Source organism: Anas acuta, chromosome 1 (genome assembly GCF_963932015.1).
Source record: "Anas acuta chromosome 1, bAnaAcu1.1, whole genome shotgun sequence".
Lineage (NCBI taxonomy): Eukaryota > Metazoa > Chordata > Aves > Anseriformes > Anatidae > Anas > Anas acuta.
The window spans coordinates 117,430,038-117,457,528 of record NC_088979.1 but is presented as its reverse complement, the minus strand read 5'-3'; the positions used below and the strand labels follow the sequence as shown (position 1 = coordinate 117,457,528).

Here is a 27,491-nt window from a genome sequence, read left to right as displayed (position 1 = left end):
TGTGGTGGGAGGTGGCGGAGCAACGCTCAACCTGCCCACATTCGGTGCTGTGAAAACTGGTTCCTGGCCTTTATTTGTACGCCTGTGCTGGCACGGGCTTAAAGGGGCTTGGTGTTAAATGCATTGTTCTGCTTCTTATTTTATAAGGATTTTAATGCCTCGCTCTACCCTTGAAATCCAGCAGCCCTGTATCAACAAGCCAGGAGATAAAATTCGCATTAATGGTTACAGTTGTACTGAACTACAGTGAGCCAAGCTGGCAGCAAGAACAAGGTGTTCAAACTGGCAGCTCATAATGCGGTGTCCTGCTGGGCGGCGAGGAACAAGGCGCCTGCCTGGAGAGAGGGGCTGTTACACGGGCAATACAGCACAGACCCCGCCCCCAGGAAAAAAAAAAAAAATCAGCCTGTAAGTGCTGTTAATTTTAGCTGGATGAGCTCGTTCACGTCTTTACCTTCCCCAGCTTTTCACTGTGTGCATAGCAGCACACGGCGGCTCTGGCAGTAGGACTGTGAAGGTAAACGTTGCCGTGTAACAATCATTGCTGGCTCCAGTGCGTGAGCTGCCTGTCCAGAAGTCCGCACATGGTTTTCTGGTGTGGTTGTGGGTTCGTTTAATCCCTGCAGCCGTGTGGTGCTGAGCCTCCACTGGGGCTGACGAATGAGTTGCATTTTGGGGCAGCCTGGTGGTAGCTGAGTTGTCAGGAAGCCTGGTCTCATCAGTGGGCGGCTGGCAAGTGTGAGGACAGGGCAGCCACTGCAGTTAGTGCCTGGTTAGTGAGCCGAGCTGGCCAGCCTGCTTTCACTGAGTTGGTGCTATAGTGATTTGTGGATAAATGCTTGGTTTTTGCATTATTTTTTTATAATGTATTACTCAGGGTACATGCTGCCTGTGCCACCTGCTCCCTGAAGGAAACACAGGTGTCGTAAGCTTTCCGTGGTGTTTGGCCAGCCCCCTAGAATGGGACACTATCTTTATTATTGGTTTACACTTGGACTTTGTTCTTATATAGTAAATTAGCCTGCAATAAATTATCTAACTATGAGTTGGCTTTTCTTAAACTAAAGACTAAAGCTTTTTTTTTTTTTTTTTTTTTTTTGAAGTATCACCTGCCAAGCACATAAGGTTTGACCTGTAGGGGCGAGGCTGTACCTAAGAAACCTTGACCCGTGCAACCCCCATCTCCACCCCATCTAGGTTGTAAAACAACTGCCTGCCGGGCGCCCACATGGCCAAGTGTTCCCGTAACACGTGTGACTTCAGCGTGCCTTTCAGGGAGTACTTTGGTGCTTCACTCACAGCAGCTTTGTTTCGTTGAGCCCTTACCTATATGCATACAGCAGCAAATTAACCAGCCAAAGGTGAGGTTTCAGCTAGCTCATGCTCGTTGTTAAAAACGATGAAATACTTGTGCTGACTGCTGTGGTGTACAATAGCTATGTTTGGCCTTCGAGCAGATGGCTAAAAGTTCAGCAGATTGCTTTTCCAGTATATTGCATTCTAATTATGAGGGCTTTTTCAAGCAGCTTGCTCTAGGATATTCATGTTTTGCCACTTTACCCAGAGAAATTCTGCCTGGGATCTGCTTCATACAGCATAAAGGGATCTCGACTCCGGCAGGAAGCTGGCTGCCAACCCGTCACGTCTCTGAGCAGCCCTCTCAGGCGCAGCCTGTGCTCAGAGCGGGGCAGTTGGCCCAGCAGCAGCCAAGGACAAATCCCGGCCCTGCAGCTCCCTTTCTTCTGCTTTTGTGACTCCAGCTCTCTCCCCGCCTGGCCCTGCAGCACTTACCTCTGGCAGGTGGTTAACAAAGGGCTCTTACCTGACCTTACCACAGGAACATTCAGCCGGTGCCGCTAGGCCTGGAGCATGTGCAGTGACGGCGAACACCGCAAGCCTTCACTGAGGACATTTTAATGAGCAATGCAATCAGGGCGCGCGTGCCTCTGCAGCCTCTAAGGCATCAGCTCAGGGCGAGGGGAGAACAAATACTTAACCCCAAACCGCTCTGTTATAGTGCGGAAGCATCACGTATTTGCTCAAAGGTGGCAGCAGCACTTGACAGCAATCCCAGTGCGCGTTTCAACCACCTCAAGCTCAGATGCTCTGGAAATGATAAAAATGTATTTTGTTTTGGACTAGGTGCAGTACTTCTTCAAGATTCTGGACAACTGAGAGCCTCTATCCCCACGCAAAGCAAAAGCCGTGGACACCAAGCAGTGTGTTCATTCATTTATTTGTCCAATGTTTCAACCTGACTGAAATACAAGATCAACAAGAGCACTGTACTCCTGGCTATTATTACATGTTAGAACATAGAGTTTTGCACTTTAGACAACATTTAACACCATTCTATGGGGTACTGCATTGCTTTTATAAAGTTTAAAATAAAGATTTATTTTCAAACATGTGACTTTGGTTTATTTCATACATTACACTTCCTTGCAGAAAAAATAAAATTGTACAACTGCATAAATATAAAATTCGTCCACCATGAAAATGGTTAAAACATTCAATAAAGACATTAGCACCACAGTGTGCGATGCCTCCAGCAGGAAAAGAAAAAAAAAAAAAAGAAAAAAGAAAATATACAAAGCAAAGAGTTATGCCTATCACCGAGGGGAGTGATAGTCTGACCCAGGTCTCTCACACAACATACTGGAGGATGAGGGAAAAGGTGGAGAGAGAAAGAGAGAGAGAGAGACAGCATTCGCTACAAGCACAGTACACAATCATTTATTCTCTTTAACTTCACTTAAGTTAGTTTCCCCTGCCACCCCTCCAAATAAAATACCCTAACACCACAGAAAAGTCAGAAGCCTTATGGAGTGCTGTTAAATATAGTCTCACAGGTGGGCCTTTCTTTTAAAAGGAACAAAATAATTAGAAGTATCATGCCAGTTCTAGTCCCATTGAGTATTTACACCTTGGACAGCAAAAGTCTTTGCTCACGAGAAGTAGAAAACAGATACAATACATGGCTTGAAAAATGACCAGAGTATGCACCTATAGTACTGTACACTAAATAAAATACACAAGGCAGCAATACTTAGGGGCCAGAAACACTGCTTACTACAAGTCAGTTATGGAATCATAATTTACAGTAAAAATGGGCATGTCCCAAGGCTCAATTTTGTTTTCTTTTGTCATTTACAGTAGAATAAATATTTGTCGCTATTGCTACACTTTGTTTACATTCTAACCTAGTAAATGCAGAAAGCTAGTGTAAAGCATATAGATTACGTGTAGGTCCCATACGTATGACAGTTTGTTCAAGACTAGTAGGTTTTCTTTTTTGTTCTTTTTTTTTTTTTTTAAACCTTTTTAAATGGCTAGGAGGAGGAGAGGGGGGAAAGAGAGTTGTGCTTACAATCAGCTGCTTCTTATGTCAAATTTAATATCAAAGCGTCCCTGGAAGCGGTCTTTGTCGCTGTACTGGATGTTCTGCCCGTAGGCCCTGCACTCCACGCGCACTTCCACGTCGTAGGTCAGGTTGGTGAACTGCACTGCCACCAGCGGCTGCAGGTACCGCGGCTGCAGGAGCTTGCCGTAGTAGGGGTAGTACTGCAGGGCAAAGCCGGAGTAGCCTCCCATCCCGTAGTACTCCACTGTGCCTATTTTGTCTGCATCTTCGTCTCTCTGAGAGATGGGCAAGAACAAGAGATGCTCGTTATCCCAGCACTGCATTTTGCAGCTGTTTTCCCACCATCTGCTTTTCACCAATGCTGTGCGCTCTCTTTGGTCACCACCCAGCCTCAGCTTGACAGCACGAGGACCGTCCCCATGGTGGAAGGGACAGTCATGAGCTGTCCTACCAGCAGCTGCGAAAGGAAGCGCCTCCAAGCATGTATCATCCAGGAAAAGAGCTTTTTTAAAAAAAACTCAGACACTTCTTTGTACATAGAGAGGACACCACAGCTGCTTGTCATACCAATGCACCATCTGTGGTTAAAAAACTAATGGAACAAGAAGCCTCTGCTGTTCCTCAGCAGTTCTAATATTCAAGGTAAAGCATCTCTGCCAGAGCCATTTTTCAACCATCCTTGCTAAGAACTCCAGCGTATCATTTGGAAGCTATTTTGAGGATCCCTTTTACTCCTTGGCCCTGCTGTTGCCCCTCTCTGTGAGGACACTGCTGTTGTTCCTTTCTCACCAATGACATTTTGGGAAGAGCTCCCAAGTGAAAACCACCCCAACTGCCTGCAGGAAGGCAGAGCGAGGAAGCTACGGCTGGACGAAGACTTGGGGAGTCCCTGCCTGCAGTATGCTGATTTCGCCTTTGTTGCATCTCACTTACCTTGGGAGCACAGTGCACGGGGATGAGATACGGGTTGTATTTTGCCATGACTTCTGCAGGAAGGCTTTCATTTGCTGGAGCCTAGAAGAAACACAAACCAACGTTACACACTGAACGCCTCTTGGCAGCAGCAAAGCTCAGTGGTACCAAACTAACAGCCAACGGGGATCCCTTCCAGCTCAAGTTCAGAGGCAGCAGCAACTGGTGCCTGTTCCTGGGAGGACACGCAGCGTAACACAACTACACAACACAAAAGTTAACCCACGTAAAGCTGCTCTGGCTGCCAAAGCAAGCACTTCAGGGTATTTTTCATTTCACTGAGGAAAGCGTCTCATGGTAGAGCACCAGCTGCCAGCAGGGTTTGTGCAAATGTCACGCAGTGGCAGAATGAGACACTCTGCTGGAAGCTTTGCTACCTCTGCGCCAGGTGAGTGCAGTTAGGACTGGAAACGTGCAGCACAGAACAATAGAGGCAGGCACACCCTGACGTTCCCCGACTTTGACATCACCGGCACGGAAGGACAAAGGCTCCAAGTATCTGAGGGAAAGCTGGGAGCGTCAGCTCCGACGTTGGTCTCTTACTTAGAGGAGTTTGGCTTCACTTGTGTTTGGCAACACCAGAGCTGTAGGGTCTCTGATGAAGCGTGGAATGGGGGAGACGAGGACTGCCTTGGACACGTGCGTCATTCCTAAAGGAAGCGTGTGAAGTCATACCTCCACCAGACCCTGCTCTATAATGCAGCCCAGAGCTCTGCAGAGCCCTGTGGCAAGGAATGGAGGCAGGCACCGACCCCTTCTCTTCCCCAATCATCAAACACGCGCCCTTCCTGCCATCCTACAACCGCCATGTACCAAGCACAGCATGTGCCTGCTCAAACGCACTCGCTGTTGGCACCCAGGATCAGATGGTTCCAAATTCAACTGAATTCTAGCACAGGGCAGTCCCCTTTGTAAAACATTCCTCAAAACACGTCAGCTGGCCAGTCAGTCCCCTTCCCCCTGCTCTCAGAGACACTGATGGGTGGTGATGAAGGCTGCTTGCTGCACCATTTGCACTGCCTTCCACCCAGAAGATGGAGAGGCGTGCTTCGCACAGTGCCTCGTTCAGGAACATGCATTCTGCTGCCGAGTTCTTACAGAATGTTTTAGCATTTAAACGTGCTGGGGAAAAACCTGCAAGTAAAAGCGGTTCCCGTGCAGCTGAACTTCCTTCATTGTCACTGCACACCTGCTATCCAACCCAGCCCGAGCCAAGGGTGACAGCAGACATAAAACAGCATTTCTGAGGCTGCATTAAATCACCTAAAGATCTCCTCACCTTTCCTGCAGTAAGAGCTTTGCCAAACTCTCCGATGTAGTTTACGCTTTACAGACATGTATCAGCCTAATGCCTAATATAGCACTACTCCATTTAATTAAGTGGTTTTAGCAAGCCAGGCAACTCCGCACTGCCTGAGGAAAGAATGGAGAAGATGGAGGCATGACACAATTTGCTGAGCTCACTACAGACACGGTAGGTCTGCGACAGTCACGCAGAAGCACAGGGTTAAAGTGGGTTTTACCAGCTGAAGAGAACACCTTGTCAGAGCAGCCCGTTAGCAGGCTCTGCGAGTCACCAGGCAGTTCACCAGCAGCTCGTGCTGTCAGAGCTCACGGCTGCTTGCCATAAGCTTGCAGTGTGCAGTTTGCTTTTTAAAGAAACGTACTTTTAAAGCCAGCCATTCAAACGGCCTCACAGTCCCCCCGCTGCAGAATGGGTTTCATGCTTATCTCCCTCCAGAGACAGAAGCGCAGGCACAAATTCAATAACTGCTCCGGAGCCACAGCAAATCTGCAGCCAACTCCCCGTCCTTATCAGTAGCTCCTGTTACAAAGGGAAGAGATACTTGCCTTAGGTTTGAAGCCAATAATTCTGTTGAGCTTGACGAGGATGCATGGTTTGCCATCCTTGTAGCCAAAGGTGGGATCCTGTATTCCAGAACAGTTTTCCAGCCATTCACGTTTGAATTTGCAGACCTTCTTCTGGCCTTGGGTATCGCTGTATGGTCCTCTGTCTTTGTAATCCGTAGGCATCTCTGCCATGGTGGAGGAATGGAAAAACAAACGTATGCAACTCAACCTTCTGCTCGTCAGAACAGCTTTATTTGTGCTTCACCGTGCCGTCGGGATTTCCCACTTGCCCAGGCAGGTGACGCCACCTTCTAGAGGCTGACAGCACAGACCTGCACCCAGCCACTCCCCCACACGCAGGCTGATCGCAGACCAGCAAGTCTGTGGGGGCTTTGTTTTCTATCTGAGGCTTCCTACAGGCTACCAGAGAGCAAACACATTTGCAATTCGCTGGCGCAGAGATTTTTTTATCAGCTTTTACGAGCGGGTTCCCCTCAGGTTTCACATGCACGTCTCACATGAGGCGACAGTCTGATTCCCCATTATTGCATATAATCTGTTAAAGATTAACGTCTTCCCGATGCTTTGCTGCATTGCATCAGGAGGACTGACACTGGCTTCAGCAAAGTCACCTGCAAAATCCCCGTGTGGCTTTCAGGGAGGATATAAGGTCAGTGCCAGGTGCTTTTGAGAGTCAGCTGCACCTTTGGCCAAGTGAAATCTGGAAGTCCCTGGCCACATACCCATTGCAGTAAGCTTCTTAGGTACATCCCTAGCCAAATGTGGTCTGTCTCAACTAATTGTTTAATGAGCAGTGATGTGACTGAAACCAGAGTCCACCAGTTAAAGTTTACCAGCGTAGCTCTGGTAACAATGCAAGGAACAGCTGAAGACAGAACACCGCTGCTAACCCTCCTTTTTTGATGGGCCTGACACAGAGGCACTGGTGTAGGAAGCAGCCCAGACTTACCCCCGCAGTCCTGAAATACAATGTTTTCGGTTTGCTGATCAGCGCTGTAGTCCTTCAAGAACTTCTCAAGATTCTTCACGTACGGCTCGTAACTTTTAGAGTCAGAGGCAGTGAAAGAAATTTCTGTCTTTTGTACCTGGGGGACTTGGGTCAGTCCTAAAGAAAGCAAAATCAGAAAGAAAACATTAGGAGCTGCACAGCCTCTGGGCAATGCTACACACACCAAGAGCATAAAGCGTTCTTACTAATCTGCATTTTTCAGACCTCAGGACTTGCACAAAACAAGCTCACTAGAGGGGAGGTTCTGAAGGGCTCTTATCTCCTCTTTCCAACAACAGTCTGGAATATTCGTCACGGTGTTTGCATCACTAAGCAGATAAAAATCACAGAGGCAGAAGGGAGGCTACAAGTCAAGGTTTTTCTCCAGAAAAACAGCCAGCCGCAGGCCCCCTGCCCACTGCTGCCTCCTCCCCGAGGGCAGAAAGGAAACTGTGTGAGAGAACATCACACAACCAAACTCCCCTGGAAGGCTTCTCTAACACATGTCCCTGACAGGGTGCAATGCTACGCGTTTAGGGCGCATCGGGGATGCCCATTCATCAACCCCTGCAACAGCAGACGAGGGGGGCTCCCTGAGTTAGGTGCAGCCTCTCCACGTTTCCCTTGTGGGAAGGAGACATTTTCTCAGTGAGTTCATCAGCCTGATCATTTTGACTCGTCTCTTCACTCCTTAAACATCATTTCTGGCTGTAGAAATAGCATCCTGAGCTCTATAATCAGAAACACACCACCGAGCAAGAAACACCTCCACACAGGAGAGATGTTCAAAAGACTGCCCTACATTCTGGGCTGAGTAACCAGCTCCAATTTCGACTTTCGGAGGATGAGTAGAAAAAGAATGCATGGGCAGAAGGCACTGGATACAAGTAATGGCTGCGGATGATGAAAAATGCCAAGCCCTTTGCTTGTCATTATGGGACTTGGAAATAGCTGCTCTTGCGTGAAGCTTGGGTCACGTTTTAATTGAATGCATTGATGCACGGCTAACGCTTAAGCTTAAAGTGATGGGAACTGGAGCTCACGCTGCCTTTGCGGCTGCCACTGTAATTATTGAGGTCTCGACTTGTGTTCAGTTTGTCATCTCCACTTTAGCGAGAACAAAAAAAAGGAGCAGGGGAGCAGCATTTGCTTTGACAGCAGGTCTGTTGCCAACAAGTTCCTCCAGCACAGAACTCGGGCAGCTTAGCTGGCTGGCCCCAGCCCACAGGAGCTTGTGACTCCTGCCGTTTTTCCAAAGCCACTTGAGTGCTTCTGCTTAGTCCCTCCTCGGGCCAGCTCACCACTCCCCTGCCCACTGAGGTGGAATTTGTAACCCGGGACAAAGATTAGCTTTGTTCCCCTAAACGCAGCTCCAAGTAGCCAAAGATAGCGAGACGTCCAGCGAGCAGCTTGCGGTTTCGAGTTTTATTCCAGGAAGCAGCGCTGCCCTCTCCAATCTCCTGGTGGTACGAACAGGCCGGGGCGAGCGTTACAAGTTTAGAAGCAGCTCGGTGCTCCACCAGCAGAGTTAGGGCTCACCCTACGAAATCAGTTGAGTTTTCAATCCCTTTTCAATTAATTATTTGCTTTCTTGCTTCACAAATGGTTATAAATGTATAAACTGTGTTCAGTCTGTGCTGCCAGCCTCCCCTTGCATTACTAGCCCGCTAGGAAGCAACAGGCTGAGAGTCGCTTCAAGTGTCTATCTGGGTCTGCCTCCTCCAGAGTTCAGGTTACAGTTATCATCGGGGTGTGTAAATATAACATTCAAGAAAGCTCGGCCAGGCCTTAATAAGCTTTGGCCAGGCAGCTGAACTATCGGCTGCGCTGAGGACCCCAGGCAGCAAGTCCCCACCCCTGCTTTTTATCTTATCCAAGGCAGTGCAGCGCGTAAAGGCACCCGCGCAAGCGAGGCAGAGGTGAGGGGAAGGGCAGCACGAGCACCTGCAGAGGCCCCGGCAGCCCGGCCACCAACACGCCCAGCCCAAAGCCAGTCTGCTGGCCAGTGACCTGGAGAACAGGCTCCCGACACAAAGGGTCTGCCTTTGGGACAGGTCCACACCTGGGTGCCGATGTGCAGAGCAGCACTCATCAGACAAACAGGACAATCGATGTGAAGATGAAAGGTGCTCTATCCTGATTCAAAAAGATCCATCACTGGTTTCCACCACCACTTCCATACCCACATGCCTGTGACTGACTGCACAGAGCCCTACGCACAGACCTATCACTGATTTCCTTCCTTGCCATCCCTGCTGTGCCACCTGTATGTTCATATCCAAAATAAAAGGTTCACTGCTGCCATCAGAGCAGCACTACCAGTGAACCCTTCCTCTCTGAAACGCTTCTGCAGCCTTTCTGAAACCTTCTCTCACCCCTACTGCGAGAACTGAAACAAGTAGGGGAAAAAATTTACCAAGTTGAGCCATGCCAGAGCTACCTACCAGGGGCCAATAGGCATGCAAGGAAATATGCAGCACTAATGAAGTACAGGGATGATTAAGCCTCTTAGGGACTTGTGCACACGAGGAAGCCATTCCTGAGCAAGCTCTAGGGGGAAAGAAATGAAGTCTCAAGTGTTCCCATAGCCAGGAGTCCAAGCAACGCTCCCTCACTGTGCAGTGATGTCCTGCTGGCCGCGGTTCGTCTCATGCTATCACCGGAGAAGCACCAGTCACGTGTAGTGATGCTGCTGCCCACAACATGGAAGAATCAAGTCACTGATTGCTAGGAAAACGGTGACAGAGCTGCTTTTGATTTTGAAATACTATTTCCGCAGTTGCCTTAGAGGACACTGCTAGGAAAACAGACTGCTGTTCTCACTGGACTGCCACCAGCCACTAAGCAACGAATGATGCCTTGACTTAACAACACGACGCCTCTTTTCGTTGGCTAACTCCGTGACTGCACCAGGATATCTAAAATGAAGCAAGTGTGAGGCCATTATTTTTTCCAGCTACCATTCTACTTCCATAACGCTGTTGCAGACTAAAATCACATTTATCCCATTTCATTTAAAACTCAATCCCTACACAGACCTCATCGCTCTAAGCTGCAGGAGCAAGACTTCAGAAAAACGCGTCTGGAGGGTGAAGGGGAAGAAGCCAGGAGCAGTAGGTCAAGCTCGTTATTAGGAATGGTTGTGCAAGCCTGTAGTGACAACAGCTGCTTCATCACGCTGTGCTCACTTCCCAGCACCACGTTCTCCTGGTTCACGCTGTGTCTGAGCACCACTCGGGTGACACAGATGACCAATTTAGCAACCACTACACCATCCCTACCCAACGCACCCCCGCCAGCCTCGCTCAGTGAGGACGGACTTTGAGAGCCTCCACACTCATGGTTGTCCTTCCCAGCTCCTAATCACTGCCCGCCTCACCACAGAAGTGCAGAAAGCAGGTGCAAGTTCTCTGCAAATGCAAGGTCTGCTCAGCTGGAGGCAGGTCGTGTCTCTGGAGCTGGAGATCCAGGTATTTCTCATACTCTGGTGCTGCGACAAGAGGCAGCAGCAAAGCGTGACTCGACAGGAGGTGGCACTTGCTCCTTGGGGCTTTCCTGTCGCTCTCATTTCCACCTCCCAGCTACTATCTGAGCTAAGTAAGCCAGCTGGGGAATGCACACCACACCAGCCATCATGCACTGCCCAAGCACATCGTGGCAAGGTGGTGCTTAAACCAGCAGGGACACGAGGACATGAGATCTCCTGACCCGAGCAGGAATCCCCTTTGCAGCCACTCCTGAACAGCCTCAGGCAGCTGTGGGCTCCCCCCCGTACACCAGTTGTAGGGCAGGTGGACCGTGTTTCACAGGACAAACACCACAAGATGGCAGGATACACAGCCCGATTTAGATTGGGTTGGGAAAGAAAATGGATTCAGGAAAACACTTGGCACTCTGTGTTTCAAAGGCAATTCCCCCCCTTCCCCCTTAGCAGGGTAAGGGCTGTGGCAAAGCAGAGCCCGAGGCACGGCACAGGTGGAAATGTACCAGGAGCAGGGGCTGTCCCCGTGGCAAGGGCTGGACAAGGTGAACTGCGCTGCCCCTTCCCCCAGGAGGGAAGTTATCCTGGAAATGCACAGCCAAGTGGTGCAGGAACCAATTAGCATGTTAATGATATTTAAAAATAGCACTTTATGGCTTTCAGTGCTGTGCCCCTATCAATAACTCAATGAAACATCCTGTAGCTTCTGCCACTGTTACTGAATTTGTGTACTGCAGAACAGGAATGAGATTGCAGCAGCCCCTACAGCATTTTTTTTTACTGCAAACCTTGAAGGAGAGGTTCATGTGAGCCCAAGATGGTTAGGGAAGGTGGAAACTGAAGGGACTTGCCCTCTAGTTTTCAAGCTGTCACTATACTTGGCTTGCAACTCTCCCCACAAGAACCAGGAACTAGAATTGCACAACATTTTATTTTAAGTAGTTCACAGTCTGCACGGCTCCCAGTTCATGGGAAGTTCGATGCTCACCGTGTACATGAGCAAGTGTGCTAATCATCAGAAATGCAGTTCTGCTTGCAGTGCAGGAGACCCCAGGCAGCATGGGAACACAGGGACTGCTGACCTTCCGCAGGCATCAGTGCACAACTCAGCACAGCCTCCATAAAGCCCTTGTTAAAAGTTTATTTGGGCACATTGTGGTCTAATGGGTGCCATGCTGCAGGGCAAGAAACAAACTTGACATTGACAGCCAAGCTCCACCACACCTCACGCAGGCTCATCCACATTGGTAGTTAAGTCAGATGATGGCCTGCCAAGGGCTCTGTGCTGTTAGCAGGTAAGTGTCCCCTTTAAATGGTATTCATGTGCCACTATGTGCCATTACAACAGGTTTGAAACCCTTTTCAAACAGGCTGCCATTTGTTCAGGAGTTAAATTTTTTTTATTCTGGTTGGTTTAAGTCCTGAAAGCCCATTTCAAACTGAAAAGATCCCCCAAAGCCTTTTCAGCCTTCCTCCATTTTGCTTCCTATGGCACCCACTACAACAGCATCTTGAAATACATTTTTTGTTGTTGTTAAGAAAGGACAAAGCTCAGAGAAGTGGTGCAGTATTTAATTAAAGAGACAAATAAAACCCTCTGCAGGCTGAGATTTTGCACAGAGATTTTACTACCAAGTTGCTTTGAAATTAGCTTTGGGTAATGGGGGTTTGCAATAATTCTAAGTTACCTAGAATGAGTAATTATGTGACATCAGGCTAAACAGCATGTCTGTCTGGATGTGACCCAAAATCCAGTTTCTTTGCTAATTATTTCATGTCTGGTAAGACCACTGGGCTTCAGCCGAGGAAAAACATTAAAAAAATAACTCTTCCACCATTACCCATGTTAGTCTTCCAAATGCAGCTAACAGCTCTGGTCAGCACCAGTGACAGTTTAGTCCTTCCTGCAAGCATCAAAAGCCTGATGCAGAGGTGGATACAGTGCTCCAGACAGCACTTAACCCAGCCGTGCTGGTACCTTAAATGCCATATACTAAGACAGCAATTTCAGTCTGTTTTGTTTAAAAAATGCTGGTGGAAAAGCAGTTATCTGAAAAAGATGATTCTCTGCGGAGATTAGCACCATCTGGTGAAGGCAACGCTCCCCGTGCTGTCAGAGCAGGGAACAGTTGCAGCATAGCAGCACTGCAGACAGTGGGGCTGTAAAACACCGTGTGACACTAGAGCCAGCTTCTGCAGCTACAAGCCGTCAGCCTCACAATTGTCACTTAAATACCACCGTTATTAAAAGCTTCTGAACTGTTTTACAGAGCAACTGGAGGCAGATCATTACCATAGCCAGTGCCAAGCAGCCTCAAGGTCATTTGCAATGTGGGCAAGCAGCAGTTGCGCAGCTCCCTGCCACGCTCTGCGCGGCCGCTGGCTGCGGCAGGAACCAGCGCAGCAGAGCCTGACCTGCGGCAGTGGCTGCTCACCCCGTCTGCAGCAACAAGAGGGGGGCTCTCAGCACGTTTGCACCTCGAGCAGGGGCTCCTGTTTTGTCTAACAGAGAAAGGCCGTCCATCAGGAGCTGCCTCTAACCCTCCCCACTCGAAATCAAGGGAAATAGCCCTTTGCAGATGCTGTTACCTCCTCCGGCTCACACAGCAGAGCTCAGCATTAACCAGCACAATTCAGCAAGCACATCCACAATTGGTACTGCCCCCTTTCTCCTTGTGCACCCCAGTTTCAAGGATGAAGCCAGCATTTTCCCTTTGTCCCTTCATTTTCCCATAGGAACGCAGTGGCTATGAAGAAAAACTGAACCCAGTTCTGTCACAGAGCTCATTCCCGAGCAAAGCCTGAGCCTCACTGCATCATTTCTGCTTAGGGAAAGGGGAGAGCAACAATCCAGGTTCGAGTTCCTCTCAGACAGGAGGCACACTCCATGTGATGCAACCTTTAATTCTGTCTGGATTGCCTTCGATTTCCCGTGCTGTTACCACAGAAGGCTTAGAACATACCCACCCCCTACAAATATGTGTTGCAGCAACGAGATGCTTATTTCATCCTCCTCCTGGAGGTGAGTAACCAAACCGCCTCCCCAGAACAGCTTGCACCCGGGCCAGCACGGGCCTCCTCGTTAGTTACCTGGAGGTGCCACTCGATCCTGGTATTTGGGTTCAAATTCACTGACGGTGAGCAACATCACTTGGATGGTCCCAATGAAAATACCTGCCAGGCAACCGTAGAAGATGACATAGAAGAGGAGGATCTTAACTGCAAGAGAAAACAAACGGAAAGATGAATCGGATCAAGCCCCAATTAATTTGGGATCATAAAGGGTGAGGATTACAATGCGTTCTCCCATGTTTTAATGGATCCCTTGGCTGACCAAGGCTACCACAAGGTGACAGGCTTTCAGCGAAGCACCAGCCCAACGCAAGTCAACGTGCTATAGGCAGTGCTACACACTCCACACCACTCTGGGCTTCAGAGCTATTTCCACAGAGCCCACAGGAGCCGTTAGATTCAGGTTTACAAGCATTGCTCAAGTGTGACTTCCCTAATAATTCAGGCTCCAACCTCCACCAGAGCCAACAGGGGCAGATTTTAGGCCCAAACCAGCACCAAGGCTCAATCTCAAATGCAGGCAAGCACTTCAGCATGTCACAGCACTCCGCATTTACCAACCTTGCGCATCTACAAAGGCATGCCAGCACCGCTCATACCAATTAAAAACTGAATTATGTAATAATGAAAGACTAAATTTAGTTGGGTCTGAAAGGAGATGCCTAGAATAATCCTAGTGGGGGGGAAGAGCCTGAGAGGCAGCGCAGCTCAGACTCTGGGTATCGGTTACCAGTTTACAGGGATTATCTCAACTGATTAACTGCACAGTAACACGCCGTACTAGGCATCACCAGGCCGCCTACAGTAAGGATAAGCCAGCCCATGCCAAGCAACTAGGGGCTAATTGGGCTGCAGGAACAAGCACTGCAGCGAGGAACACTTCAAAGAGCCTGCTCAATCCCGGCGTCCTAGCCTCATCGCAAACGCGGACGAGGTTTACATGGAGGACTCAAGGTGAACAGATACAAGGGCAAGGGAGGAAGCAGTAGTGAAGGTATTCCTCCTCTCCTGAGCCCCGTCACAAAAAAGCTCCATCAGTGGAGAAGCCTCCTCATTAAAGCAGCCATTTCTGGTGGATTTCGTTTTCCATTTACGACAGAAAGGATCAGGAGGGACAGGCTCAGAAAGACGCTCCATCCTCTCGTCCGCCGGGGAGCGGGGCGGCAGCCACGGCTGGTGAGCAGAGCTCGGTGCGGATCGCGGTGCTCCAGGAGTTAAAGCACTCTTTGGTATCCAGGCAGCGTAAAGCAAATGGTCGTGACGTCAAAGACATTTGGAAATTTTTTCCAGAGCACGGTCATAGGAGGTGCTGTTGTAACAAACCAAACACTAATGCTCTTGTCCGCAGCGTAACGCCTTTGAGTTTTTGTAACATCAAAAGGCCGGCGCTGGGAGGTAGCTTATTTAACCGGTCTCCCAGCCGGGATGCTCCTAGCCCCAGAGACACCGTAAAGGTCACGGTTTCAGAACAAACACACGGCAACCCAGCGCAAGGGGGTTGCGCCACACAGCTTCCCACACCAGGTAGGCTTATGACGGAGGAACGGGACGGCCAGCCTGTGGGTTGACATCGCTCCCAGGCGGGTGGGCACCAGGAGGGCTCGCTCTGCCTCCACGTCGTGAGCACTGCGGAGCCTCGGGCACAGCGGGCACCCATGGGTGCGCACCCACAGCCCCATCCTGCTCACACAGGGGCAGGGCAGGAGCCCGCTGCAGTCCAGCGGAGCCAGGGCTGGCACCTGGGGCTGCAACCTCACGCCAGGACCAGGCTCAGCATCGGGGGCACCCCAGCACCTGCGGGGGGCTGCCCCTGCCCGGGGGGTGCGGCAGGGCCCCGCTGCCCTCCCTGCGGGGCGAGGCAGCGCCAAGGACGAGGCGCCCTCACAAGGTCGCCCCGCCGCCGGCTCCCCCCCCCCCCTTCATCCCCCTGTCCCACACTCACACCAGCTGCCCCCGGTGCGGCCCAGCAGCTCCTTCTTCTCCGAGTTCCAGATGAACTTCTTCCAGTTGCCGTCGCCGTCCTTGGCCTTCCCGCGGGCCATGGCGAGCGAGCGGGGGGCGGCGGAGGGGATGGGGAGAAAGGGGGGGGTGAGCGCTGAGGGGCTCGGGCGGGCTCCGCGGCACCGGGACGGGCTGCGGGGAGGGGGCTTGCGGGGAGGGGAGGGGGCGCTGGAGGGGGTCCGGGGGCTGTCGGAGCACGGAGGAGCGGGGGGTGAAGCAGCGGAGCCCAGCGGGCACGGAGCGGCCGCGCTCAGCGCCCGCCGCAGCCCTTCATATAGGGCGCGGGCCCCGCCCGCACCGCGCCGCAGCCACTGGCAGGCGGCGGGGGGCGGGCAGGGGAGGGGACGGGACGGGAGGGGAGGGGGCGCCGCGCGGCACCTGCCGGGATGGTGTGTTTTTTTTTTTTTAATTAATATATTTTTTATTTTTTATTTTACTTTTATTTTTTTTATTTTTTGAGGAGGGCGCAGCCGCCCTCGCAAGGTGACCTTCAGGGAGGGGCCGGCCCGATGATGGGGGGGGGGGCTGCGGCACCCTGTGGGGGTCCCGGCCCCACAGCTCGTTGTGAGGGGATCCCAGGAAGGGGCAAAGGGCTCTGGTGCAGCCGTGGGATCCCCATCCACGATGGAAGTTCACCAACATGGCCAAGTCCCACAGTGTCACGACACAGTTGAGTCACACGTGCAGCCCGGCTGCCGTGCCCCACTGGGATGTATTTACCTCTGAACTTCCTCCTGGTCACGACATGGCGCCCCGGGTGTCTTCCTGCTGTTAAGCTGCAGGCTTGCTCTGTCAGCCTTCCCTCCGCCCGTTCTGGTTGCTCAGGAGGCTGGGCAACTGCACGCCAGCCACCCCGCTGTCCCCAGGGTCAGCCCCAACGTGGGGCCCTTCTCCAGGCACCTCATGGCCACCACACACAGCCAGCCCCTGAAGCGACCTGCTCAGGCCTGATTTTGGGGCCTTGGTCTGCCGGGAATGGGCACCTCGAGGTGATGGCACCCTGCAAGGCTGAGCACGGCCTCCCCATGCCTAGGCACGCAGCTGGGCTCCTCAAAGCCTCGCGGGGTTAGGAAGAGGAGTGTCACACGGGAGCAATGTACGCTGCACCCAGGGGCAATGTACGCTGAAGGCTCTGTGGTAGATTACATGTGGTCAGAGGGAGCCAGCCAGGTGTGCCCCAGGGATTTCCAGCCTGGGTCTGGGGAATCGGCCCTCAACAGCATTTGTGCGGTGGAAAATGGCCGATCAGATGGCTGAGGACAAATGGCGTCTCCCTCCTGCCTGGTGTCTGGTCAGAGCTGGTCTTTAAAGAGACCTGCTGATGGTGGGCGATAACGAGAGCAAACAGACAGCAGTATCTGATACCCGAGTGAACATCATCTGCCGTGTAGGGAGGACGTATCATTTACAAGTTAAGAAGGCTGTGATTACAATCAGGCCAATAAATAGAGGAGCACCACAGGAGGAACAAGCGCTCACTTTTAGCACCCAGCGCCATTGCTGCTGTAGCCAAGGCTGTGTCTCAGCCGCTGGGCCACCAGGCCTGCCTGGTCACTTGGGAGCTGAACCTGCTCTCCTCCTGATGCCCTGGGTGCTGTTTTTGCCTTGGCCCCCTACCCTACAAAAACACCACGCTGGGAATCGTGTGCAGGTTGCAGTGTGGTCACCCAAACACAAAGCCCGCTCTTTAGCCTACCTCATGGATGCTGTGTCTGGCTTCACCCTCGGGTCAGGACCCATCTCATCCAGTCTGCTGGTTCAGGGCAGGTGGAACAGCAGCAGTTAACGCAGCCCTCCCTGCCCTCTGCCCAGGCAATGGGGTCACCCAAAATGAAGCCAGAATCAGGTACTCAGGCAGGTTCATGGCGATGTCCAAATCAGAGAAGAGAACGGGACCACACACTCTCCCACAGTGTTAGTTCCTAAGGCCACAGAAAGTGAGTTTGGAGAAAGCAACTAGAATGAATGATCTGAAAAACCTGAGCAGTCGTATCACGGTTACAGACTAAATGGCTACCCAGAAACACGATCTTCCCCCGAGCGTGTTCTCACTCTCGCTACGGGAGCTGGTGGTGCCTGTGGAAGCCAAGCTGCAGGAGCTCCTGGCTTCATCACTGTTTGTTTAAGGATCACCAGGAAACTTTCTCCTCTTCCCGCAAATGTCTCTATTACTGTACAAATACACAGAGAAGTGGGGTTGGCAGTGCCAGGGGTACCAGATCCCCGTAACTGCACAGGCTGGGGCATGCAGGATCTGGAATGGGCAAAAGGCACTTCAGGAAGGTTGCACAGCACTTCTGCAAACCCTTTTCCACATCCGCAGTCCCATGGATGCTGGGGACATGCACTTTGCTTAATGTTGGCAAATTATCCTCTCAGAATCAGCAGAACTAATAGGCAACAGGGTGCCGTATTTTATTCAAATTTACCATTTGTTCAGCTGCTCCAATATCAATCAGGCTGTCTCTAAGGCCACCACTATATGATCTGATTTTTTAAGGTGATAAGAGCCTAAGGCAACTTTCGAAACTGCCAAGAACAAAATGTGCAAAGATATCCGTGTTCAGATTAACTGCAGGAGGAAGGACAGGGCCGGGGAAAGCTGTGCACAGGCACCAAGGAAAGAACAACACGCGAATGGACTTTGTTAGGGGGTTATCTCACCGCCCTTAGGAGCTGGTGCATGAGGAGCTCTCTGGTTTTCTCCAGTGGGTTTGGGCACAGCCATCTAATGACAAGATCCCAGCTTCCTTTGGGTTTCCTGCTTTACAGGAGACCCAAAGAAAGCACCTCAGGCGGGCAGAGGTGTCTCACTGCAGTGCAGGAGGAGGGCAGACACAATTACTTTTGATGCAACAGCAAGAGAGAAGAGCACAATGTAGAGCAAAGCCAAGCCATGATTTATCCAGCTTGGTGACTTGGGAAATGAGACTGTGCAGCTGATGGTGACCGGCAGAAAATTCGGGTAATGTGTGATCTAGAAACATCTCTGACGGTGGCTGCGGGCTGTGCTGCGACATGCAGTGGAGGAAGGGGAGAGGCCGGCTGTGGGGTGGGACTCTCACCGGCTGCGGGACTGAGTGCTAATTATAAGATGACAGAAGTGTGCAAAATGGCCTTAAGTAGTTACTATTCGTGGGCTGCCGCTGCAAACAAACGGGGCTGGGCCTCCTCGCGCTGGCATGCCCGGGAGCTGGAAAAGGGCAGCTGCTCAAGAGCTTGGCACCAAGCCTGCATCACACACAACAGGTGAGAGGGGGCGAGGAACAAAACGGGTGGCTAGGGCTGCTGCAGCCCTGCAGTGCATGGCCTGTCCTCTCTTGCAGACAAAAAGCAAGAGACTGCGTGGCATACAGGCATTTTGCACCCCTCTGGGAGCTGCAGGAGGCCTTGAAGGGGCCAGGAGCAACCCTCAGTGTCCCCGCAAGGGGAATGCCAGCATGTGGTCCCCTCAGAGCTTCCCAGTCCCACAGGGCACTGCCTGAGGCCTGCCCTCTGATTTTCTGCTTTGGAGATTCAGGGGAAACCCAGGAGTTGCTGTACATTACCTCATCTCAAGTGGGGTCTGTAGTGTCCCAAAAAATGGCATGACAAAAATAGCTTTCCAGTCTTCTTCCTCCTCCTCCTTGTCCCCCACAGATAAGGGGTCACAAGAGATTAGGCTTACAGACATATGTGGCTGGTCCTCTGAGCGTGACAACGCATTTGAATGGATTTATCACATGGAGCTATGCAAGCTGAGGTAACTAAGTTCAAAACATTGTGAACTGGTAAGCCCTGAGAAAATAAATGTATACAGAATATAAATATATAAGTATATATATATAAATAAATATATACAGAACTGACCTCCAAAATCCAGCCGTGTTCTTTTCTCTAATACAAGCTTGATGGTTGTATAACATCACTAGTAGGGGTGCCTGCACAGCTCACCCTTGGCAAAATGACACGGACAACAGCTGCTAAGATTGAAAAGTCAGTGTAAACACCATGCGTGATTGGGAAACCCAAAACTGTCTGAGGAAGCATGTACCCCAAACTGATCTTGCTGCAGGGGGAAACAACCATCAGACCTCAACTGATCATGTTAAAGAGGACACCCACCATCAGCTGGAGTAAGTGGTAACCAGGGAATGACAGAGAGAATTTTGAAACAAAGAAGGCGTCAGTCTGAAAAGATGTACACAAGAAGCAACAAAACTTGTAAGGGAGTGGGGAGAGACCCAGTGAGCAGCAGTGAAAACCCAATCTAGCACCGACAGCGGTCACCCTGCTGGCATCACACCTCTGCCCAGACCCAGCGCAGCAGCCTCCTGTCTGTGGGACTGCTGGTGTCCTGCTGGGCTGCCTTCCCACCAGTGGGTGCACGAGGTGGTTGTAGGGAGCAGCATGGGCACCCCTAAAGCAGGACTGGCCACAACCCCAGCAGGAACAGGTTGTAAGCAGGGGAACCCACATTCCCAGAAGTGACCCCTTTTGCTGCAAAGAGAGGGGTGGGTGTCTGTGTGTCTGGGATGAAAACTTTTGGAGATTAGTTACAGGAGCATGTTGAGGAGCTTGTAGGAAGGAATGTATTAGTGTCTAACACTGTGGTTTAACTGTGGTGTTGATGACATTGGTCCTGAACGTATAGTTCACTGGTTGTTGGTTAATCACACACTTCTACAATCAATAAACCACTTCAGCCCCAATTTGGTTTAACCAAAAAAAAAAAAGTGTTGTTTTTTTTTTCTTTAATAATTTTTTTTTTTTAAGTTTTTCCCCAATCTTGGCAGGGGAAGGCCTGCATGCTCAGTCAGTGAGAAAGCTTTCACTTCATGTTGAACTAGTGGCGGAGCAGGGCACTGGATGGTTTCTAGGGTGGCCTGGCTGGCAGGAAGGTGGAGACAGAAAAGGGGGATGTGTGACAGACAGTGTGCTGTGTGCCTGGTGTTTGATAACCGGGGCAAATACCACTGTTGGACAGTATAGAGTTGCCCTGGCTGAGCACACCCACCGGCGGTGCAACTTGCCAGCTATCATCATAGTTCTGATGGAAGTAACGGCGACTTGTTAAGGCAGCAGTAGCCGAACCATATTGTCAGACTTTCTCTTTTTGGCTGGTGAGGGGAAAATTACCCTAATCTCACTGAAGATAATATGAAAATAATTTCCTGCAGGAAATTCACCCTGTTTTCACACAGGGAAGAAGCATTACCCAGGAACTAGCTATGAAGTTGGCAAGAAGAGCACAGTTCTGTGCCAGTGGGCACCCGGAGCCCTTACTGGAGCAGCAGCCAGCTTTCTGGTACCCGGCCACCAAGCCCTGGCAACGACACGAGCTCCTGATGCAGCCAGCATCTGCACGGCTGGGGGAGATAAGGAGCCTGCATCTGCACGGGACTGATTCAGCTTCACCCCTGCTTGTTGACACAAAATGGCTCCTATCGGAGGTAGAAGCAATATGCGCCATTAAAACAGGTCATCATTAGTTTTCTGTCTCGGCAGCAAGACTGTAAGGTTTCAGTCTCTGCTTGCTCCCGACCATGGTTGGTAAGGGGTTTCCAGTGGTAGGTTGAATTTGGGCACCAGCCTGCTCGGCTGCCCCAGTTAGACCTCTGCTGTCTCCAGGGCCAGCGCGTCTGGGACTTCCAGCACTAAACCGAGTCAAAGAACGAGAACTAAACAAACTCCAAAACTATTTTGAGGCCTGCTCTAATACTCTTTAAGAAGACAAACAAGATCAGAGTGGAAAACATTTCTATCTTTAGCCATCAGGAGCAAGACTTATCTGAACAGCTCCACACAGGAGTTGGCAATGGGAATGGGTAAGTTAGGGTTTGACTTGTTCCTAAACATCTTGTTTTAATTGTTCTGTCAGGGCCACAGTGGGATTTGCAGTGCCTGCCAAACGCCCTTCTCTTTCTTCTCACAGGAGGTCTTTTCCCTAAAACAACTCACAAATGTCTATGATGATTTTAAAGGTTACTCCAGTGCTGTCCACACTACAAGTCCTTACCGTATGAAGGTAGATCACCCTACAAACTGGGGAGCCTGTTGTCCTCTGTTGGCTCCTTGTTGGTCTTTGCTTTGGTTTGGGTTGTCTGGTAGGACTGCAGTGTCCTGAGATGACCAGCACTGCCGAATGGCTGCACCCTGACCTGAAACACAATAAAGAAATACAAGAAGACATTTTGACTGGAGAATCTCTCACACAGATATGGCTTCATTCCCCTGGCATAAATTCAGTGTTGTGGTAATCACACTGGAGTCTGAAATCATGTTTTCTCTTTTAACTGGTCCTGCATGGACCACAGCACCTCACACAGCCTCATTGCTGGTTGGGAAATGCCCCACATTAGCATGCAGGCCAATGGAGGCAGACACACACCTAACAGGATTTTAAAACCCGCTGAAGTTTTTCTCATTATAATCGGTGGGAATTAAGGGCCTGACCTGTGCAGTGTATTCAAAAAGCCAGACGGGCCGCAGTTTATATATTTAGATGCTCGTGTACCTTGGAAAATCTACTTTTAATTTCCATGGTTCAGCCTTTCTGCTCAAATAGGCAGGCTACCTTTGACATGGATATTTGTGCCAGACCTATGACAAAGCTGCAAAGGCACAATGGGAGTTGGGCCCTTGTGACACTGGTGTCTACAGATGCCTCAGGTGTTCCTCAGGAACGATCAGTTCTTGCTGAATACGAAACCACAGGTTACGACAGGGAAGTGAACACCATGGGCAAACCACTCCATCACGTCTGGTCTAACAATGCGACAGGTAGAGGAGAACAGCACATGTGATACCGCTGCTCTTATTCACACGAGGAAAACCTTTTTCTGTTATTTAAACATCACTTATCGATTGAATAACACAAACCCTTGCAGCATATAATTGTGACAAGACAAGGACCTCAAGACACAAAGTTTTGAGTTGCACTATTTTCTCACTGGAAACCCTCCCAGAATACCAACATGAAAATCTACTCTGCTCCGTGTTACAGTATTCCCCAGGCTAGCAGGATTGGGGACTGAATAGAAATTCCCTTTTCTCCCCACCTGTATTTCCTTTTGAAAAAGGAGTTTCTACTGATAATCAAAGATTAGCTATTACCAGCTGATGTTCAAAGCACTTCACATACAATACTCACTTCACACTCAATACTATAACAGCCCTGGCTAAACAGTTTTATTACAAGCTAGTTTTCTCAATTTCAAGAACATCAGACTGGCCACACCTGGAGCACACCAAGGGGCCATTTAACCCAATCTGCCTTCTCAGACTGGCCACACCTGGAGCACACCAAGGGGCCATTTAACCCAATCTGCCTTCTCAGCTGTGGCCAGTAGCAAATAATTCAGAAGAAAGCCTAAGAACAGGGGAAGTACAGAGTGACCGATGTGACCTCCCAGGTGCCAGCAGCCTGCTGCCTTGGGATTTCCCCAGCCAGGGAGTACACTGACAGCTAAGGGTGTAGTCCCAAACCTAATCTGTCTCTCGTTTAGGAGAAGCAGTTTGTATCCAGCACGTGGCATCTCGCCCAGCTCAGCAGTGGGACTGCAGCCTCTGCAAGTAAACCTTAGAGGCCAGTAATTGCGTAGAGGTGAGGACAGGTTTCATAGCTACACCCTCGAGGAGCTATAACCTGCACTGGGCTTTGCGCTGTTACTTGCCATCGTGGTTTCGGTCAGAGGGTTTAAAGGTGTCTCTGGTGTCACTACGTAAAGCACCATCAGCTTCAGGGGGCCCAGAGATCAGCCTTCCCATAGGGTGAGCAGCACGAAGTGCAACACAGACGTCAGTGCCCATGTGTTAGAGTGTGTGATGTGTGAGGTACCTAGCTACGTCTTCACCTTACTATCATTGTGGTGTTTGAGCCATCACCTATATGGCAACACCACCAAAGAGCACACTAGCTAAGAGCATAAGAGTATACAAAGAGCTCTGAATCTCCCACTTGGAGTTTTCTCCTCTGAACGCAGTCACAAAGCACATACGAACTACTCCGCTTTTTGTTTTTCAGCTGAGATGACCAACTGAGGTGGCCTGCTCGTCACCCGTGGTGACCCAATGACCCACAGTCCTTCCTTGCTGCACCACGAGACGAGGCTAGCCACACAGAATGATGCACTCTGCTAGGCACATACTTAATTTATAAGTGCTAATTAATTGAATAACGGGTTGGTTAGCAAGGCCCCCGATCTATACTGTATTCAAAACACCATCTGGAAAACGGCTGGTGAGGTTAGCAAGATGGATGCTCTGTTAAATCGGATACCTTTGTGAGAGAAGCTGTCCCGGCATAACTGATGAGACTCTATTTAACGGTGAAGACGTGTATCTGTTCCCCAGGAGAACTTACGTGAGATAGCAAACGTTTGGTCATTGGGATGGTGATCGGCGTGACAAACAGTGCAATGAATTTCCTGTTTTAAATGGAAAGTAAACAGTCTACTCAAAGCACTTTAAATGTCATCAGTCTCTTAGGAAGCGCACATCAGGAGGTTGTGACTCTGAAAGCAGTTTAGCTCTTCAGTGTAACTTTTGCCTCCACCTAGGCCCACTGGATGCACACAGCTGACAGCAGCCACGTTTACACTGATTTCCTTGTTCCAGGACGGGGAGGTTCTGACTTGCCTCTGAATTGAAAGGCTGAAGCACTGGACAGATATTGCTGTTTCAGTTCTTCCATGTTTATCTCAGGGATCATGTTTCCAGCAAAATGCTGCAGTTGAGTTCCCATAACAAAATACCACAGGAGAAGTCACCCACATCAGGTGCTCACAACAGGCCTGTCAATCCTTCTCTCCCCTCTCGGCTTCAAATCACACTGAAGAGTAGATGCACAGTGCTATAGCCCCTGTTTTCTAACAAGTGAACATGGTACATGGCAGCATGCAGAAAGCTGGTGGCAGAAGAAAGAGCAAAACTGGCATTTTGTCGCCTCAGGTATGGCTCCAGGCAGGTGACAGAAGCATCCTTGGTAGGTGACAGGCACCAGAGAGGGGTGCAGCTGGGAGCCTCGCACAGAGCCACAGGCAGCTGCCCAAAGCCAGCATCTGCTGGGCCCCAGAGAGAGAACGATGCATGTCTTGCCTCCTGTATGGGTTTGACTGTATGGAGATGCTCCGGAAACCTAATTTCAATGAACTTTTGCAAGCTAACAAAACATTTAAAAACGTAATTAAATCACATTAAAGCCCCAATTGGGCATTTATACTTAGATTTAAAGGTGTGTTTATTCTCTGCAGTATACTTCACCTCCAAAGCAAACTGAAGAACATTTAATTTAGTCCACCCTAATACTTACTAAAGGTGTCCACTATAATGCAGTTGATTCACCTATGTGAAATTCATGCTTTTAGTTCATGCTTTTAGTTCACTGAGATGACTTTTTCCTGAGATTTCTTTTGTAAAGAAGCCATTCCAGAGAGAGAAGAAGGGACTTGTTTAGGATCATCCAAAAGAAGCTCCGGGAGCAGACGCTGGGGAGCCCAGACATACACAAGGACTCAGGGAAGCAGCTTTTCTCTCCACCACCCCTCTGTCACTGCTGGAAATGTTTTCAGTGGATCTAGCCCTACTGTACTCTTTATCTACCCCTACCACAGTCATACCTTGCTGCAGAGCTGAACAGCAGAGGCAAGGTAGGACGAGCAAGCTAGCAGGTGGCTCGTCTGGCTGCAAGCAACACCGTACAAAAAAATCATGGAAATGCCACTGTCCTTTAAGACTGCAAAGTCTGTGGATCATTTATTCTGCCCTTTCAGCATAACGCAGACAGTATAATTTCATTCCATTACTTCTTCAGTCAGCCTGATAGCTTATCTTTGACTGAAGCACAAAGTCAGGTATTTGCTGCAGTCAGATTGTTGCAGGCATTTTGCTGGATGCATGTTTTCCATTGAAACCAATTTTCCTTTTAGTAAACTACTTTTTTTTATATTTTCCTCTCTGACAGATATGCCTTTCTCTGCAAATCCATAGTCACTGCATTCTTGGGATTGCGGCTTTGATGTGTAGCAGCTTAAAAAAAAAAAAAAGAGAGAGAACAGAAACCCATTGCTTTCCAGGGATCCAAAATTATTAAATCAGCGTGAATGCAAATTTCTGCAAACTGTAAACACCTCTCTGATGACATCACTGCTATATCTAGGTTCTTAAGGATGTACAGTGGCTCCATTTGGCCACCTCCCATTGCAGCAATGCTTCTGGAACAGGAACACCAAAGCCTTGGAGCTTTATAGGCACCACAAAGCTCAGGCACTCTACAGGAGCCAAAAGGAGAGCCTGGCAGGCAGATTCAAAACAGCTCTGAAACCCATGAATTTAGTCTCCTCCCTATCCCAATGGTGGTGTGAGGTTGGGCAGTGCAGAGAGACTCAAATACACAGAGGAATAAAGCATAAAAATGAGGAAGACAGAAATATACAGGATTCCCTCTGTAGAGTAGATAATTTACTCCTATAAATATTTTAATCTTACCAGACTAGACTTAACCACACAACATCAGCATCTTGGGACCATCAGTAATACTCAGAATTTATGTATGAAGTTTACCGGTGCTGGGTGTGAACACGATCAAGAAGCAAGAAGCACTATTGCTTACATTTTCCTAAGGCAGAAGCTGAGAGATGGTAAAAAGTGACTTGACTTTGGTGTTTTCTAGGGAACTGGGGGCAATGCCCAGAAGTCAAATTATAATTACTGTATGTTTGGCACCCTGATTCACACACCTATCTGGCCAGAGCTCATGGGGTCCACAGCAGAGCTGAGTGCAGTGGTTAGGCAGAGAACTGTGGACAAGATCCTCTGTAGCAAGTCCTAGATACCCACCCATCCCACCCTCTCTATTACCAGGAACCCTAGGGCCCAGACCTTTCCTCAAGCTTCCAGTCCTCTTTGTGGAAAACTACAGAGCTCCACCAAAGCCCTGTTGAAACAATGTTGGAGTCGTCATTAACCTGTCAGGGACTTATGCCCAGACCTTTATTATAGTACCCTTACGTGAAGCTGAATAAAACATAGGATATTCAGCGGAGTCCTTGACAAATGCATTACATTTGCCTAATTTTCTCATTTGCCACAGAAGGGAGTTGGAATTATTCTTTCTGAGCAAATGAGTTTTAGCTTTTCTCATTACCTTTTAATACTCTCTAGTGCACAGAATGAGAGGAAGGGTCTTTCGGCAATTTTGGCTGAAAGTAAGATGATTAAAGGTTAGAACTGAGAGTATGAGGGAATTTGCCACCGTTGTAGAGAAGTTTCCAGCCTGCTTCTGCTAGTCTTGACTGTATGAGGAGTTTAAAAGCAGAAAAAAGAAAAAAAAAAAAAAAGACAAGAGACAGATAAATCCTTATCCAGGTAGTAGAATGGGCTGTTCAGGTCAGACACGGTGATTCACATAGGTTGATCTAATGTAAATAACCAACTTAAAAACAGAGGGTTTATCCATACATAGCTGTCACTTTCAGCCTCTGTTCAGTCACCACATATCACCACATATCACTCCAGTGAGTTAACTTTATGCCAACATTAGAGCTGTGAAGTCTTACACCTTTTAAGGTAAAGAGAGGAGCGTATTATATTGAGTGGGGCATCCCACATACCTGAACCTGTCATCTGACCTAAAGGAGTATCCAGTCTCCTCCAAACCATTGCAGCTTCCACTACACAGGGCCCTGCATGTTGGAATTGAAAGAAGCTGATGCGAACAAACTCCGAGCACGCGGCTGTGGTATCTTGCTGATTAAAAATAC

General features: G+C 49.6%; 2 protein-coding genes and 1 long non-coding RNA gene across 4 annotated transcripts in view; 2 read left to right on the top strand and 1 right to left on the bottom strand.

Moving 5' to 3' along the window:
* The window catches only part of NME7 (NME/NM23 family member 7), a 92,524-nt gene extending 89,937 nt beyond the window's left edge, over positions 1 to 2,587 (top strand). Inside the window, exon 13 of the mRNA XM_068696369.1 lies at positions 2,143 to 2,587. Coding sequence (XP_068552470.1) covers positions 2,143 to 2,175 — 33 coding nt within the window. The 3' untranslated portion in view covers positions 2,176 to 2,587. The remainder of the gene's footprint in view (positions 1 to 2,142) is intronic.
* ATP1B1 (ATPase Na+/K+ transporting subunit beta 1) lies at positions 2,221 to 15,988 on the bottom strand. Its single transcript, XM_068696423.1, has 6 exons — positions 15,692 to 15,988; positions 13,768 to 13,896; positions 7,158 to 7,313; positions 6,188 to 6,372; positions 4,298 to 4,378; positions 2,221 to 3,639 (listed from the first exon to the last, which is right to left on the bottom strand). The coding sequence occupies exons 1-6, from the start codon at positions 15,789 to 15,791 to the stop codon at positions 3,373 to 3,375; spliced, it is 918 nt and encodes a 305-aa protein (XP_068552524.1). The 5' UTR covers positions 15,792 to 15,988; the 3' UTR covers positions 2,221 to 3,372.
* On the top strand, positions 15,050 to 27,119 carry LOC137863394 (uncharacterized). Of its 2 annotated transcripts, none has more exons than XR_011100897.1 (2): positions 15,050 to 15,273; positions 23,756 to 27,119. It is a non-coding gene; the product is annotated as an uncharacterized lncRNA (long non-coding RNA). The 2 variants fall into 2 exon arrangements; XR_011100896.1 differs by lacking the exon at positions 15,050 to 15,273 and adding an exon at positions 23,035 to 23,335.
* Positions 27,120 to 27,491: the final 372 nt, after the last annotated feature.